Genomic DNA, 17,815 nt, shown 5'->3' with positions numbered 1-17,815 from the left:
GCTCTTTCTGCCAGCCTAGATTAAATTGTATGTGGATTCTTCTATTACAGCTGAAGAAGATATAATACTAGCTTAGAAATCACTTTGCATTTCTTGGCTTTCTTTAGCTTTCAGGAAGATATATGTCGCAAGAATGAACTGGATGAAAATACAATTCAGATGTTTTTGCCCATCATTAAGCCCTGGTGGCTAAGATGGTAAAGAATCTGCCTGCTATGCAGGAGACACAGGTTCAATCGCTGGGTCGGGGGGATCCCCTGGAGGAGGAAATGGCAACCCACTCCAGTATTCTTGCCTAGAGAATTCCATGGACAGAGGAACCTGGCAGTCTTCAGTCCATGGGATCATAAAGAGTCGGACACAACTGAAAGACTAACACTTTCAAGCAGAACAGATTATAAATATGAATACACATGTTGTCTCAATAGTAATCTAAAAACATTTGCAGACACTTAAACTGAAGGTTTTTGTCTTTTTGTTTGTTTCTAATGAAGAACTACAGGATTTCATTCTTTCCTGTTTCAGCTGAAAATCTAAATCAGTTTTCTGGCAAACACTAGGATGGTGAGTGCCCTGAAATCACTTGTTTTATGAGATACTCAAGAAGCAGTAGCTGTTCAATGTAAACCTGGGACTAAATACCAATTTCATCCTGGAAGGAACATCAGATAGAGTCTAATCCTAAACCAGCTGCATGCTGGAGATTCTCTGCAGGCCCGTTAAAGGAGTTTTAGGATGGTTCCAGTGGAGCCAGGAGGTGGTTTGACTGAGAGCTGACTGTGTGAAATTGTGGGCAATAGGGGATTTCTACATCTGATGTATTTCTCAGGGATCCTCAAGACCAAGCCAGTGTTATCTGAACTTCTCTCCCAGGCTGATATTTCCAAATGCCTGGAGGTTCTATTCATGGCATACACCATAGATTTGTTATCCTTAGCACACTCTAAGTTGACTGCTATTCACGTTCTAGCCTTGATCTGCCAGACAGGTCCATAATCCTTTACCTGAAACCCACAGGGCTATACTTAACAATTCTATTTTTCTTTACTTTAGAATAAAATATACTATAAATTGTACACATCATACATTATTTATATTTAATATGCAATATATATTATTTTGGGCTTCCCAGGCTTCGGGGGTAAAGAATTCGCCTGCCAACGCAGGAGACACAGGAGACTCAGGTTTGATGCCTGGGATGGGAAGATCCCCTGGAGAAGGAAATGGCAATATGCTCCAGTATTCTTGCCTGGAAAATTCCATGAACAGTGTGGCCTGCCAGGCTACAGTCCATGGGTCTCAAAGAGTCAGACAGGACTGAGCAACTGAGCCCACACACAAATATTATTTAAGACCCCCAGAAAGGGCTGGGTAGCAATCAGTAACCAAATATGTGAATACTTCTGTAGAAATATTTGACAATTCATTCTAAGTAGGATTAATAAAGACTACATAAAACCTCATGTCATTTTGACCACCCAACAAATTTACTTCAAACATATGGTCTTTGTGTGTGGAGGGGAGTGTGTGACGTTTAAGAACTTTTGGAAATTGGAACTGGGGGAAAGAAAAGTATGGACCTGAATTTCTCTCATCAACGTTGTAATGTACCAAGACTTGCCCCTTTCATGTAGTCTGGGCCATTGCCACAGAGGCCACAGCGTCTCTTGAATGAGCAAACAAAAGGCTGAGCTTCAAATGATTTTTTTTTCCTTTAAAAATTTGATCATGTCACTTCTTTGTGTAAAAAAGGTCTAGCGGTTTCCTCTTTCCAATAATAACAGAGTCCAAACTTAGTCTGGTAATTCAGAACCTTCACATTTAGTCCATGCTCATATTTGCGTGGCTTCTTCTTAATTCCCCACTTTATAGTTTGTGCTCAGAACTTTAAATTTATTTTCCTTCAAACACATAAAACCCTTTCACATGTATGTGTTTCTGCACGAGCTTATTCTGTCTCCTAAAAATGGTGTTGCTCCCTTTCTGCCTAGTGAACTACTCATTCTTCAAAAGCCAGTTCAAAGCAACATCCTCTGTGTGATTTTCTGTGAAACTTCGTCATTCCTGCTTTCATACTCTCATCATATGCTCTTTGTGTTTTCATGCCAGAAAGCTGCCCAGTGTATTATGTACTTTCTTGCTCACTTTCTACAGACAACCTGAAGCTCAGTCCTGACAATTCCACTTTTATGATATTTTTTACATCCTTTTCCTTGTTTTATTTTACTTTATTAATTCAGACCTTCATAACTAAACCCTGGAAATAGCTCCGAGTTGATTTCCCAAAACCCTTGTCCTTTACTGCTAGACTAGTAATTTCCCTGTCCTATTCCAAAAGGATATTTTGGCACCAGATTTCTTTATGGTTCTATATATTTTCCAGGTAAGAGTGATATGAAAGTAAACTACAGTTTTATTTAAAAACACTTAGAAACAAGCTATTCTTTCTTTTGGAAATAACATTATGATTCTCAAAGTTGATTGTAAAAAGAATGCTGAATCTCTGCAGTATATAGTTTTGGGTAAATCTGAGAAATAGTACAATGAAAATAATGAAAGATAAAAAGCAATTTAAGGGTAAGAGTCAAATGGTACAAATATAAAATGGAAAGCATGTTACCATACATAAAGAAAACCCTCTTAGGATTATGTAAATAATAATCTATCCTTGAATCAATAATTCAGTGAATGTCTTGGTTGAAAAAGGGAAAGCTATAGGGTCACAATATTTTGTTACTCCTTCTATTATAGTTAGTAATGCAGAACCTTACTGAAGTTAGGGAAACTGTATTAATGGCCCATTTCTAGTTAGAGGAACCAATTAAGATGGACAGGAGATGGTGAGGGATGATCTGGTAGTATAAAAGAGAGTATGGTGACCATTATCCTTCTCCCAAAACAGGGCATTAGATTAGTTGTTTAATATAACGCTTACTGAACTTGGGCATTTCCTTTTAAAGTGAGCTAGAAAACCACATTATACAAATTTGTTTCTAATCAAAAGTAAGTGTGTGTATGTGTATATATATATATATATATATATATATATAAGTAGGTACATACATATACTTTTTAAAAAATTTTTGCTGCACTGTGCAACATATGGGGTCTTAGCTCTCTCACCAGGGTCAAACCTGTGCCCCTTTTAGGAAGTGTGGAGTCTTAACCACTGGCCCACCAGGAAGTCCCTGTATTTTTATTTTATCTATGTATGTATGTAGGTATAAATAGTAAGAACTTATAAGTTGCAACCAACATTAGTGTCTGTGCACTGATTCTGGATTTGTATCAATGCTTGCTATGCTGAAGCCCTCTTGACAGTTAGCCAAGATTTTCAACTTTTCTGAAATTTTGTGTCAGCTGTAACAGCCAATACAGAGAGATGACAAAAATGGCAGGCAAGGACCTAACACTCTAGTGAGAAAAGGAGACCCTAAACAAATTAATAAGCACCAGGGTAATTGTAGACTATGGTAAGCACTCTAAAGACTATGCGATAGGCTATAAGGCCTCTTTAAAATAAGATGGCCACGGGAGACTTCTACAAAAGTGACATTTGAAAGAGCTTGAAATTTAAAGAGCTGGCTCTTCGAAGAGTCGTGGGAAGGGAGAACCCAGCTGAATAAATTTGAGTGTAAATGTCCTGCAGTAGGGAATAAAAAAGTTAATGAGACAGAAAGAAGTCAGTATGGCTGGAGAGAGTCAGCACATAAAGAGATCAGGGCCAGATCACAGAAGGTCCTGCCAGTCTTATAAGAAGTTTTGATTTCATTCTTAGTTCAAAGGGATGACGTTAGGAGGTTTTAGGCAGGGAGGGATATGATTTACTTTATAAAAGATCCAATTGATGTGAGGAAGAATTATAAAGGGGCAAGACTGGAAACAGGAAGACAGATTCAGTTCAGTCGCTCAGTCGTGTCCGACTCCTAGCGACCCCATGAATCGCAGCACGCCAGGCCTCCCTGTCCATCAACAACTCATGGAGTTCACCCAGACTCACGTCCATCGAGTCAGTGATGCCATCCAGCCATCTCATCCTCTGTCGTCCCCTTCTCCTCCTGCCCCCAATCCCTCCCAGCATCAAAGTCTTTTGCAATGAGTCAACTCTTCGCATGAGGTGGCCAAAGTACTGGAGTTTCAGCTTTAGCATCATTCCTTCCAAAGAAATCCCAGGGCTGATCTCCTTCAGAATGGACTGGTTGGATCTCCTTGCAGTCCAAGGGACTCTCAAGAGTCTTCTGCAAAATCAATTCTTCGGCTCTCAGCCTTCTTCACAGTCCAACTCTCACATCCTTACATGACTACTGGAAAAACCATAGCCTTGACTAGACGGATCTTTGCTGGCAAAGTAATGTCTCTGCTTTTTAATATGCTATCTAGGTTGGTCATAACTTTTCTTCCAAGGAGTAAGCATCTTTTAATTTCATGGCTGCAGTCACCATCTGCAGTGATTTTGGAGCCCCAAAATATAGTCTGACACTATTTCCACTGTTTCCCCATCTATTTGCCATGAAGTGATGGGACCGGATGCCATGATCTTCATTTTCTGAATGTTGAGCTTTAAGCCAACTTTTTCACTCTCCTCTTTCACTTTCATCAAGAGGCTTTTTAGTTCCTCTTCACTTTCTGCCATAAGCGTGGTATCATCTACATATCTGAGATTATTGATATTTCTCCTGGCAATCTTGATTCCAGCTTGTGTTTCTTCCAGTCCAGCGTTTCTCATGATGTACTCTGCATATAAGTTAAATAAGCAGGGTGGCAATATACAGCCTTGACATACTCCTTTTCCTATTTGGAACCAGTCTGTTGTTCCATGTCCAGTTCTAACTGTTGCTTCCTGACCTGCATACAGATTTCTCAAGAGGCAGGTCAGGTGGTCTGGTATTCCCATCTCTCTCAGAATTTTCCACAGTTTCTTGTGATCCACACAGTCAAAGGCTTTGGCATAGTCAATAAAGCAGAAATAGATGTTTTTCTGGAACTCTCTTGCTTTTTCCATGATCCAGCAGATGTTGGCAATTTGGTCTCTGGTTCCTCTGCCTTTCCTAAAAGCAACTTGAACATCAGGGAGTTCACGGTTCACGTATTGCTGAAGTCTGGCTTGGAGAATTTTGAGCATTACTTTACTAGCATGTGAGATGAGTTCAATTATGCGGTAGTTTGAGCATTCTTTGGCATTGCCTTTCTTTGGGATTGGAATGAAAACTGCCCTTTTCCAGTCCTGTGGCCACTGCTGAGTTTTCCAAATTTGCTGGCATATTGAGTGCAGCACTTTCACAGCATCATCTTTCAGGATTTGAAACAGCTCAACTGGAATTCCATCACCTCCACTAGCTTTGTTCATAGTGATGCTTTCTAAGGCCCACTTGACTTCACATTCCAGGATGTCTGGCTCTAGATGAGTGATCACACCATCGTGATTATCTTGGTCTTGAAGATCTTTTTTGTACAGTTCTTCTGTGTATTCTTGCCACCTCTTCTTAATATCTTCTGCTTCTGTTAGGTCCATACCATTTCTGTCCTTGATCGAGCCCATCTTTGCATGAAATGTTCCCTTGGTATCTCTCATTTTCTTGAAGAGATCTCTAGTCTTTCCCATTCTGTTGTTTTCCTCTATTTCTTTGCATTGATCGCTGAAGAAGGCTTTCTCATCTCTTCTTGCTATTCTTTGGAACTCTGCATTCAGATGCTTATATCTTTCCTTTTCTCCTTTGCTTTTTGCTTCTCGTCTTTTCACAGCTATTTGTAAGGCCTCCCCAGACAGCCATTTTGCTTTTTTGCATTTCTTTTCCATGGGGATGTTCTTGATCCCTGTCTCCTGTACAATGTCACGAACTTCCATCCATAGTTCATCAGGCCCTCTATCTATCAGATCTAGGCCCTTAAATCTATGTCTCACTTCCACTGTATAATCAGAAGGGATTTGATTTAGGTCATACCTGAATGGTCTAGCGATTTTCCCTACTTTCTTCAATTTAAGTCTGAATTTGGTAATAAGGAGTTCATGATCTGAGCCACAGTCAGCTCCTGGTCTTGTTTTTGTTGACTGTATAGAGCTTCTCCATCTTTGGCTGCAAAGAATATAATCAATCTGATTTCTGTGTTGACCATCTGGTGATGTCCATGTGTAGAGTCTTCTCTTGTGTTGTTGGAAGAGCGTGTTTGCTATGACCAGTGCCTTTTCTTGGCAAAACTCTATTAGTCTTTGCCCTGCTTCATTCCGCATTCCAAGGCCAAATTTGCCTGTTACTCCAGGTGTTTCCTGGCTTCCTACTTTTGCATTCCAGTCCCCTATAATGAAAAGGACATCTTTTTTGGGTGTTAATTCTAAAAGATCTTGTAGGTCTTCATAAAACTGTTCAACTTCAGCTTCTTCAGCGTTACTGGTTGGGGCACAGACTTGGATAACTGTGATACTGAATAGTTTGCCTTGGAAACGAACAGAGATCATTCTGTCATTTTTGAGATTGCATCCAAGTACTGCGTTTCGGACTCTTTTGTTGACCATGATGGCTACTCCATTTCTTCTGAGGGATTTCTGCCTGCAGTAGTAGATATAATGGTCATCTGAGTTAAATTCACCCATTCCAGTCCATTTTAGTTCTTTGATTCCTAGAATGTCGATGTTCACTCTTGCCATCTCTTGTTTGACCACTTCCAATTTGCCTTGATTCATGGACCTGACATTCCAGGTTCCTATGCAATATTGCTCTTTACAGCCTCGGACCTTGCTTCTCCCACCAGTCACATCCACAGCTGGGTATCGTTTTTGCTTTGGCTCCATCCCTTCATTCTTTCTAGAGTTATTTCACCACTGAAATCCAGTAGCATATTGGGCACCTACTGACCTGAGGAGTCCCTCTTTCAGTATCCCATCATTTTGCCTTTCATACTGTTCATGGGGTTCTCATGACAGAATGTGGTCCCCTGGAGAAGGGAAGACAGATTAAGAAGGTACTAAAGTGGTCCTCTCTGATGTCTCAGGTGGTAAAGAATCCATCTGCAATGTGGAAACTCAGGTTCAATCCCTGGGTTGGGAAGATCCCCTGGAGAAAGGAATGGCTACCCACTCCAGTGTTCTTGCCTAGAGAATTCCATGGACAGAGGAGTCCATGGCATCACAAACAGTCAGATGTGACTGAGCGACTAACACTTTCACTCACTTTCAAGGTGGTCCAGAGGGGGATGATGGTGGTGTAGCCATGAGTAGAGTATAAATGAATAGAAGGTATAAAATCAAAATATGGAGATTAATTGATATTCAGTGAATATTAATACAGTTGGTCTTGGAAAATGTCACCCAAACATAATCTCAAATTTTGCTTTTTATATCTCACTTTACATTAGATGCCAGCAATAAATTGTGTAATCCAAGGAGCACATAAAAATAACCACTTAAGCCCAATAAAATACTAGACAGCTTTTGGTTCAAGATTCCAGGCATTTTCTTACCTCAGGGAGACCCTCAATTAAAGAGTGGATGTTTGCTGCATTTGCTACTTCTTTTATCTCATTCAGTGACACAACACGGCTGTTATCACCATAGGCTATGTTCTCAGCAATGCTACAGTTGAAGAGCACAGGTTCTTGAGAAATGATTGCTATCTGGGAACGGAGCCACTGTACGTCCAATTCCTTTGCATCCACACCATCAAATAGCTGCCAAAGGCAGAAGGGAGAATGGTATGTGAAGATCCAACAACTGCATCATGTTACAGCTCACTGCATTCAAACATATACAAATCATAACAAGAAGGTTAGGAATTCAAGCTGTTTCATAGCATAAATGTTACCCAAGAAGGGCTCATAAATCATATGTTGTATAGAAGCAGACAGCACGTATTAATAACTAACTGAAGTACCAACTCTTAAACTTACTTGACATTTCTGGGAATGGCCATATGTTCTAGAGACCTGCCCAGAGTTTAGAATGAAGTCTGGTGTTCTGTACTAAAGTCAGATGAAGAACGACCAACCTCCACTGTAAAGGACCCTGCTTTATTAAAGCCTAGTGATGTAACAAAATTCAACTGACATCTGATGAGCATAAGCATACCTACTATGTGATGAGGACTCTTCAGGCACTGAGGAAAGAGTAATAAATAAGACAAAGGTCTTACCCTCCTTAGCTTATATTGTAGCAGAGAGAGGCAGGTAATAAGCACACTGACAAACAACAACGTCAGAAAAATAAAGTGTCATGAAACAAGATAATGAAATAGAGAGTGACTAAGAATGTGCTGAGGATTTGGGAAGGGGACAGGTGAATGCATTATATTCTAAGAAGTCCCTCTAAGGAAGTAGTATTTTTAGACTGAGACATGAATGATGAGAAGGTATTGGCAAAGGAGTTATAGTAAGAACAAATTGTGATCAGGGGAACAGCAAGAACAATGTGTGTTCAAAGAACATTGTGTATTTCTAGAACATAAAGAAGTCAATGAGACTGATAAACAGTGTATAGTGAGGTAGGAATGATAGGAGAGGAGTTTGGAGGGAGAGGCAGGGGCTAGATCACAAAGGACCTTGATTTGATAGTATGGACTCTCATTTATTTTAACTGCGATAGAAAATCATTGGAGAGTTTAAAAGAAGGAGTGTGCTATGCTATATGCAAACAGCCGAGTGTTACCTAATTTTGGTCCTCATTGTTCATTGTTTTCTGTGAAGACAGCCTTTTTGCAAATAATCTTTGTGGCTGTGATGGGCAAAAGACTGTACATTGCAGCAAAATGACTGTCATGACAATCACTGACTTTTACGGGCTTCTTGTTTTTTGCGGTGGTAGGGGAAGGAAGAACAGGAAGTTGTCTTTGTGTGTTTGTAACGTGGTGGTGTTTGAAGGGACAGAATAGTTGAAAATCTGAATATAAGTTAGAGTAAGAAAAGTGCCAGGTAAGAAAATCCGTCCTTGGAGTTCAAAGGAGGGAGAGGTTGCATTTCTTTTTTGAGATCAGGATGCAGAACTTAATGGAGCTGATTCAAAAGAGCTCTAATCATGCCTATGGTTTTGAGAATTGTGGTGTGGAGATGGCCAGAGTGAATAGCAGGAAGCTTGAACTTAAGCCCAAGGGAATGTTTAAGAACAGCTCCACTAACCTCCAGATAAGTTGTATTTGAATTCAGTCTTACCACTTGTCCTTTCACTGGGTCATAAAATCTGCAGAAGTTGGACAGAAGTGCTTTTCCCACAGCCACTGCTTCCCACAAATGCTACTGTCTTTCCTTTCTCAATATTGAGGGATAAACTGCGAAGGATTAGGACATCTGGGCGACTTGGATAGAAGAAAGAGACTTCTCGGAACTCTATATTCCCTTCACATATGTCCTGGTGAAAGAAAGTTGGCAGTGTTTAGAAGGATGACTTAGAAAATCTGTAACAAACTACAGCACACTGGCTGAGTGCTTTCTGAAAACTGTGTATGTTTCCATAACCATTTTAATTTTAAACATCATGTTCCTCTCTGTCGAGTTGCTGACTGCACATTGTTGCTGCTGTTCAGTCACTAAGTCGTGTCCAAATCTTTGCGACCCCATGGACTGCAGCATGCCAGGCCTCCCTGTCCTTCACTATATCCTTGAGTTTGCTCAAACTTACATCCATTGAGTCGGTGATGCCATCCAACCATTTCATCCTCTGTCGCCCCCTTCTTCTCTTGCCCTCAAACTTTTCCAGCCATCAGGGTCTTTTCCAGTGAGTTGACCCTTCACATCAGGTGGCCAAAGTTTCAGCTTCAGCCTCAGTACTTTCTGTCATTTTGGTTGAGATTTTTATGTCTGTAGTTTTTGTGGTCTTAACTCTCAGACTTGCTAAAAACACTAGTTTCCTTTGGCTTCAGTACCCAGTCACAGTCTGATCTGCAGAAGAGCTGTTTGACCACCTGCTCTAAATAAATACATCTTTTAAAAAATTAGTTTGTGCTTTACAGATATTATTTGTGCTTTATAGGTATTATTGCTTAACTCAGAATAGCTAGAGCCCTCATAAACTATATGTATAAATGTTGTTTTTATAAGTTGGACCATGATTTACAGTTTATATACATCTCTATTTTAAATTCAGAGTTATCTGTGTTAATCTTTTGGCAGTGACATTTGCCTCTAAATTTATTTTCTCTATGCTTCAATCTCTTTAGTGATTGATAATTTGTAAACCAATATTTATGTATATCATAAGTATGATGTTTATAAAAGACTTTCCAGAACAATCACTAAATGATGATTAACTTTCTCTTTATGTATTTGGTTCATAAGATTTTAGGTTCTTTTGAATTCCATGTTTGCCCTCAATCAAATGCATTTTAACTAGTGAGGTTTAATAATCATGATCAGCATATTCTGAGCCCAGTATATAGGTAGGAGGCAGGGATAGGTGGAGGGGAGGAGTATCAAAAAATATTTGACAATGAAATTATTCTGTCGTCAAAGGAAAGAAATGTTAACTTGTGGTTAAGTATTTTAGAATTAGAAAAAAAATCCTGAAACGATATGTACCAAAATAGTAAGTTTAACAGCACCTTGTTTTTAGCTTTTTCAATGCTTTCTGTTTTGCCCACTACAGCACATGAATATTATTTGCAAAAAAAAATTTTAAAAAACCTTGGAGAGTGCAATTATTTCTGTATGCTCTGATGCCTTTTGGAAAGGTATAGAGAGATATTCTAGACTTCCAGACTTTAATACATTTAAATTTTTACTATTTTAAACATTTTGTAATGAAAAAATTTCAAACATCTATAGAAGTAGAGAGAATAACATATAATGGACTGTTTGTATATATGCCTATCTCCCAATGTCAGTAGTTATTGTTGTTTGCCAGTTTTGTTTTTATCAGACTTTATTTTTTTAAAGCATAGCGAGTGGGCTTCCCTGGTGGCTCAGTAGTAAAGAATCCACCTGCCAATGCAGAACACAGACTTGATCCCTGATCTGGGAAGATCCCATATGCCACAGAACAACTGAGCCTATTGAGCCCGTGCTCTAGAGCCCAGGAACTGCAACTACTGAAGCCTGCTCAACCTAGAGGCTGTGCTCTTCAATAAGGGAAGCCAGCACAAGGAGAAACCTGCGTACCACAACTAGAGAGAAGCCCCGGCCCACCGCAACTAGAGAAAAGGCAGCACAGCAACAAAGACCCAGCACAGCCAAAAATAAATGAATAAAAATTAAAATAAAAATAAAACAGGGAGTGATAGAAGTATGTGTCTATTAAATAAAATAAAGATTAAATAACTTAATTTTATAGTCTTTATAGAAACATTTCCACATTCTATCCCTTTGATACAGTTCTATGGGGATGTTTATCAGTGAGATGCTCAATCCCTCTGTTGTAACATTTAGAAAGAAATGACTAGTAATATTACTAAATATCTAAATCCTAAGATTTAAAAATTTTCCTACATTACTTTTCAAAAGACAAGTATGAAATTTTATTGTGACACTCATGTCTCTTAAAGCATTCTATTTTGAGACTGTCATGATCTTTTTATTTCTAACAACTAGCATTTCTTTTAATAATTATGAGGTTTGAGTGATAATGTACTATTTTAAGCTATCTTACATATAAATCTACTGTTAAAATTCTAGAGGGAAATACATTTAAATGAAAATTTCCTTTTAAGTGTATACCTAATAGTTATTCTTTTAAATTTAAAATGTCTAGAAAAACTGAATATTTATTTAATATATGCATCTTTTAGAGTCTGTGATTAAATGTGTACATGTGTTTTAATATTAATAATTTAATATATTTCCCATTTCCTCTCTTCTGTTTACACATATATTTTCCATGAAAAATGACGTCTGAAGTAGCAGGATACTATTTACTTTGCATATGTTATCAGAGAAAAAAATGAATAAATCTTAATGCAGAGCTTTATCCAATATTAAAACTTTTGCAGTCTAAATAAAATCAAATGTATAAATCAATCCTGTGTTCAAGAATATTCTGGCAAATAAACCAGAAGCACATATTTTTTAATATAAAATCTGTACATTTTAGTAGGAGAGGTGAAAATTTGATTAAGACAAGATCCCCTTTCTTCTCTTATAACCATAACAGTTATTTATACAAGCTTTTAATTATTTACAGCACTCATTTGCAGTTATCAAGTAATGCCTTCATTTAAGTCTAATTAGAGAGCATGCATATGAAGAATTAATAAGTGGACATTTAAAATCATAGTTGTGCTTACTGTTTTTTTCCCTTCTTGACTATAGCTGTCTATAGTTGGTTTCTTTTCCAGCAAAGCAAACAGATGTGCAGCCCCAGATTTGGCTCTTGAATATTCAGGTGCCAAAACAAGTGTTTCTCCAATGGCCATAGCTCCATATGCAATTGCAGTAAAAACTCTATCAAAAGATAAAGCATTTGAATCTCAGTTAGGTCTATTTTCAAATAAGAGCTCTAAAAGTGAAGGAAAAATCAGGCGCTGGGATATAATCTTTTGACCCAGATAGAGCCATTAATGCTCAAGGCTCAAAAATGATATAGCTCTTTTGTAATTTTCCACCACATATCAATTATCCCTTTCCTATACAACGAAATAACTTTGGAGCTCAGGTAATCTTAAAAATTTCTCTTCCAATTAGAAAGACAGATCAAAGGCTCTAACTAGTGAGTATAAAACTTCTTTGTTTCTTTGATATAAGGATCATTTGCTTGGAGATTTGACAGAGAATTCAACTAACAATGGGAAGAATGGATTCTCCAGTAGTGAGGTCTGAATTTACACAGTAGATATGAACGGTTTTTTCCCCCCGTTTTTGCATATAATGTAGTTAGAACAGATACTCTGATGCCAGATGATTGGTTATCTGCCTGAAGTGCTACAAGATTTAAAGAGAGCAAAGCATGGAGACTGTTCTTTGTTAAGATCCTAAAAACAATATATGAGTAAAATACAGGTTAGCCAGACTGGAAGAAGTGCTATGATCTTTGGTCTGCTACGGATTATGATTAATTCTAAAATGGTAAGTATGCAGATGAAAGCACACAGGATAATAGTCACGGAAATGTGCATATCATGTGGCCATGGTTAAATATTTTTCCTCTCATTTTTCATTTTAGTCATGGAAACACATTACTGGAATGAAAAATACTGCATCTCAGTGACAGAGCTAAAAGTGTAATTCAGCTAACAATTATATAAGTTTCACTGGCAATATTTAAACATTAGGCAATAAAAGGATACACAGAACCCAGTTGCTTGTTTGCCGTGCTGTATCATAGCAAGGTAAATACAAACACACTGGTCTCATGAATTTCTCCAGAGATGGGACCTAACAAGGGGTGGATTTTGATGCAATCTCTTCAGCAACATAGACTTCAGATCTTGAACCTTGTTTTCTTTATAAAGGTCAAACACCATATAAAATATACAAACAACTGGTTTACTGGGATGTGTGATGCTAAAATTTTGTAGTCACTAGCTCTGTGATGTCAAGGCATTTTTAGTACTAATATTTACCGATATTCAGAGCTGAAAATGCCATTCAAAATACTTAATACTCAGCTATAAATATCGGAAGTGAGTATCGAATTTAGGTAATACATGAGAGTAGGTGTCTCAGAACAACTAAGAACATACCTTAGTATCTGAAATGTGCCAGAATATCTTACTGTCCTAAAATTTGCATAATTAAAAGTCAATTTAATTATTTGGCATAAGTGTACCGAGGCTAATGTCTTTGTTAGGTCTCCCATAAAATGAAATTTACTGAGAAGGGGAGAAGGGAAAACAAAGATGCAAAATAGATTAAGAAGAAAAGTTTTAGTAAGAAGGAGAGCACCAGCTGAAAGCTCTGTGCTGTCTTCATTATGTTTATGTTGAGGAGAGGCTAAATGGAACGGGCATTGATGTTGATGAGGATTAGATTGAGGAAACTAACTTTGTGGTGATGGGACTGTCTAGGGGTTTCAGTTCAGTTCAGTTAAGTCGCTCAGTCGTGTCTGACTCTGCGACCTCATGGACTGCAGAACGCCAGGCCTCCCTGTCCATCACCAACTTCAGGAGTTTACTTAAACTCATGTCCATTAAGCTGGTGATGCCATCCAACCATCTTATCCTCTGTCGTCCCCTTCTCCTCCTGCCTTCAATCTTTCCCAGTATCAGGGTCTTTTCCAGTGAGTCAGTTCTTCGCATCAGGTGGCCAAAGTATTGAAGTTTCAGCTTCAGCATCAGTCCTTCCAATGAATATCCAGGGCTGATTTCCTTTAGGATGGACTGGTTGGATCTCCTTGCAGTCCAAGGGATGCTCAAGAGTCTTTTCCAACACCACAATTCAAAAGCATCAGTTCTTTGGTGCTCAGCTTTCTTTATAGTCCAGCTCTCACATCCATACACGACTACTGGAAAACCATAGCCTTGACTAGATGGACCTTTGTTGGCAAAGTAATGTCTCTGCTGTTTAATATGTTGTCTAGGTTGATTATAACTTTTCTTTCAAGGAGCAAGCGTTGTTTAATTTCATGGCTGCAGTCACCATCTCCAGTGATCTTGGAGCCCCCAAAAATAAAGTCTAGGGGTTTAGTCAGGGACATTATTCTCCATTATACTTTTCTCCCAGTGGGTGCTGTATAAAGAGACCAAAGCTACAGAATCTGTCCTGACCTCATCTGGCCCAATTAGATAGAATGAACTAAAGTGCAATTCACTTCCACTTAAGTATTTATTGCACAATAACCAGTGCTTTAACTCCATGAGAGTGTTGCTGCTGAGTCACTTCAGTCGTGTCCGACTCTGTGCGACCCCATAGATGGCAGCCCAACAGGCTCCCCCATCCCTGGGATTCTCCAGGCAAGAACACTGGAGTGGGTTGCCATTTCCTTCTCCAGTGCATGAAAGTGAAAAGTCAAAGTGAAGTTGCTCAGTCATATCCGACTCTTAGCGACCCCATGGACTGCAGTGTTAAGTCTCTTCAAATTGGTCCCAGCTCCTGGAGGCCTCTGAACCAAGAGTTTACTCCAGGAAATGTTCAGGCTGACTTGCCATGCCAATATTGGTCATGGGAATTTTGCCCATTTAGGATACATAAAGAGGAGTAATTTGCTATGATGACAAATGTTTTAAAGTCACCAATAACACATTCATCAAAGTATTAATGTACTTATATAGTATAATTACTATACATTATATATACTTATATAATAGTATATATAAAGTATTATATATAATTACTATATAGTATATATAGTACTATATATAGTATATAGTATAGTATACTATATATACTATAAGTTATATAGTATATATATAAAATATATAATAATTATATATATACTATATATAAGTATATATAATGTATAGTAATAGTATACTATATATAATAGTACTATATATACTATATATATACACTATATAGTATCCTTATATAGTACTTATATATATATTATATATCTACTATATAACAATGTATAGTATTATATATATACTATATAACTTATAGTATAATGTACTTATTAATGTATGATAGTATTATACAGCCTCTTCATGCCTAAATAAGATTACAAGAAGCATTGCACAGTTCAGAAATGATTTGCATGTAGAAAAAATTCTTGAGCCACAAATATGTAATGTAAGAATTAAAAAACCTAAAATTTAGCTCCCATAGCTTTCTTAAATTTAAATTGTCCATGGAAGAAGAAATCTTATCTACAGCTTATCCTTACATGGATTTACTCTGAATTTATACTGCTTTACTGATTTTATAGCAAACATCTCTGGGATGGTAGAGTTAAGGAAAGAGAATATTGAGCAAATAGAGATCTGGAGAGGGTTTTCACGTGCTGAGCTTTCCTTGTTATATGGATTCTTCATGGGTGCATGGGGTCATTGTCACTGCAGCCTTGCTACAATGATCCTTTCAAGCATTTCCAAACAATGGAGAAATCTCCTTGCCCATCATTGCTGCTGAAATAGAATTCAAATTTTTAAAAGATCTTTTGGCTAGGAACAACAATAAAAAAGCATAGAAATGAACAAACCTGATTTTAATACAATTGCTCCAAATAGAAATATCTAGCATAGTAACTAGTTCACGTCTGTATGTCTCCCCTTAACCCTGCTCCCATATCCAGTGTGTATACCTTTGACGACTTCAAGAAGTATACTAGGGGGTTCTGAGACTGACTCTGAAGCCAGACCACTGGGCCTACATCCAAGTTCCATCCTTTCTGTACTAGCTCTGTGACCCTCTGCACGTTCTTTGTGGTTCTGCTTCTGCATGACAATCAGAGATAACAAGACTATCTGCATCTTACGGGATTGTTGTGAGAATTGAATAATGTAAAGTGTTTAGAATAGTGCTCAGTGAATGTTTAAGTTTTTGTTATTCCTTTCACAGAACTGAAAGTTAATGGGACACTTCCTGTTGGAAAATAAGCTCACACATTTCTGTGGATGTAGATTAGTGCAGCAGGTCAAACCACAACTTCCGAAGTCCCTACCCAGTAAATTTCTGTTTTTGAACTGGAAGATAAAGTATCTTTCCTCACACAGGTGGCCATTACAATTATTGCTATACTCATACTCTTTCTCCCTGTATCTAGGTAACAGTACAAAGATTCTTTTCTTTTTACCCTAAATCCCTTTCTCAACAGAAGGAAGAAAGAAAATATACAACTTATATTTATTTGTTTCTTTCGGTTTTATAGAATATTTTCATATATATGACACCATTTGATCACTTCGGAGTAAGGTAGGAAAATTTATCCCTTTTTAATAAATCAGGAGACTCTTAACTCAGAGAAATAAGCAGTTTGCCCAGGATCACATAGCTGTGAAAACCTCAGGCCTGGAACTTGAACTTCCTTGTTTACTGTATTTTCCCTTCTACAGTACTCCTTTCGGTGGAAAGCTGACCCGAGCTGTGTCCTGCACGTTGGGGTTTGTTACCACTTGTTTCCCATTTTAGAATCTTCAGACAACCTTAGATATCAAATCTCCCCTGGTTTGTCTCCTTTAGATCCCTTCAATGCTTGATCCCTCTATCTGGTCTCCTTATCTTGTCCTCCTCTCTTCTGGATAATCTCTGGGGAGAAGTTGGGTAGCTGTCATGGCAGTAAACACTGAAAGAAGACTTTACTGTTTTCCTTGTTTTGGCTAATCAAGGTTGTTTTCCTAACTATCAGTAAAATGTTAACACTGTTCCATGGCTCCCTGGCTTACCAGAGCAAAGATAATCGTGAGGATCTAGCTTGCTTTCTGTGCTCGTGCTCAGTTGCTAAGTCGTGTCTGACTCTTTGTGACCCCACGGGGTGTTGCCCACCAGGCTTCTCTGTCCATGAAATTTTCCAGGCAAGAAAACTGGAGTGGGTTGCCATTTCCTCCTCCAGTGAATCTTCCCAAACCAGGGATCAAACTGTCTCCTGCGTGGCAGGCAATTTCTTTATCACTGAGCTACCTGAGATTGAATATTCAAAGTCCAATATGATTTCCTGTCATTAACTGTATTTGGATTTTTGGAGGACTAGGCCGCAACACATATGCTGCTTGGCTCTGCTTGTCAGGCAGTTTTCAAAGCTGTGGCTTTTATTTTAACTATTCTGAAGGCGTGATGCCTTGATTCTTTCTTACCCATCTGCTCTGCTTATCTTCCTGCTAATATGCATAGCATAGAAGGAAGAAACAGAGAGAGAGGCAAGTTCTGAAGTTGGAGTATGAAGTTACAGAAGCCTCTGCTGGACACTAAGGTTTCTGCACTATATTGCACAAGACAAGTCAGCTAGAAACTAACCTAAAGACACTAAAATTCAGACAGAATAAACTTATGTTGTATTTCTCAAAGCGTGTACATTTATATTAGAGTAAAC

The 17,815-nt window shown here is 38.2% G+C and overlaps 1 protein-coding gene across 1 annotated transcript in view; it reads right to left on the bottom strand.

Moving 5' to 3' along the window:
- Positions 1 to 17,815, bottom strand: part of ABCB5 (ATP binding cassette subfamily B member 5) — a 115,091-nt gene that overhangs the window by 4,271 nt on the left and 93,005 nt on the right. The window contains 4 exon segments of the mRNA XM_068972746.1: positions 7,456 to 7,662; positions 9,136 to 9,166; positions 9,168 to 9,331; positions 12,198 to 12,354. Coding sequence (XP_068828847.1) covers positions 7,456 to 7,662; positions 9,136 to 9,166; positions 9,168 to 9,331; positions 12,198 to 12,354 — 559 coding nt within the window.

This window comes from Capricornis sumatraensis, chromosome 5 (assembly GCF_032405125.1).
Source record: "Capricornis sumatraensis isolate serow.1 chromosome 5, serow.2, whole genome shotgun sequence".
Lineage (NCBI taxonomy): Eukaryota > Metazoa > Chordata > Mammalia > Artiodactyla > Bovidae > Capricornis > Capricornis sumatraensis.
The sequence above is the reverse complement of the archived record's forward strand: the minus strand, read 5'-3'. Positions and strand labels throughout refer to the sequence as shown.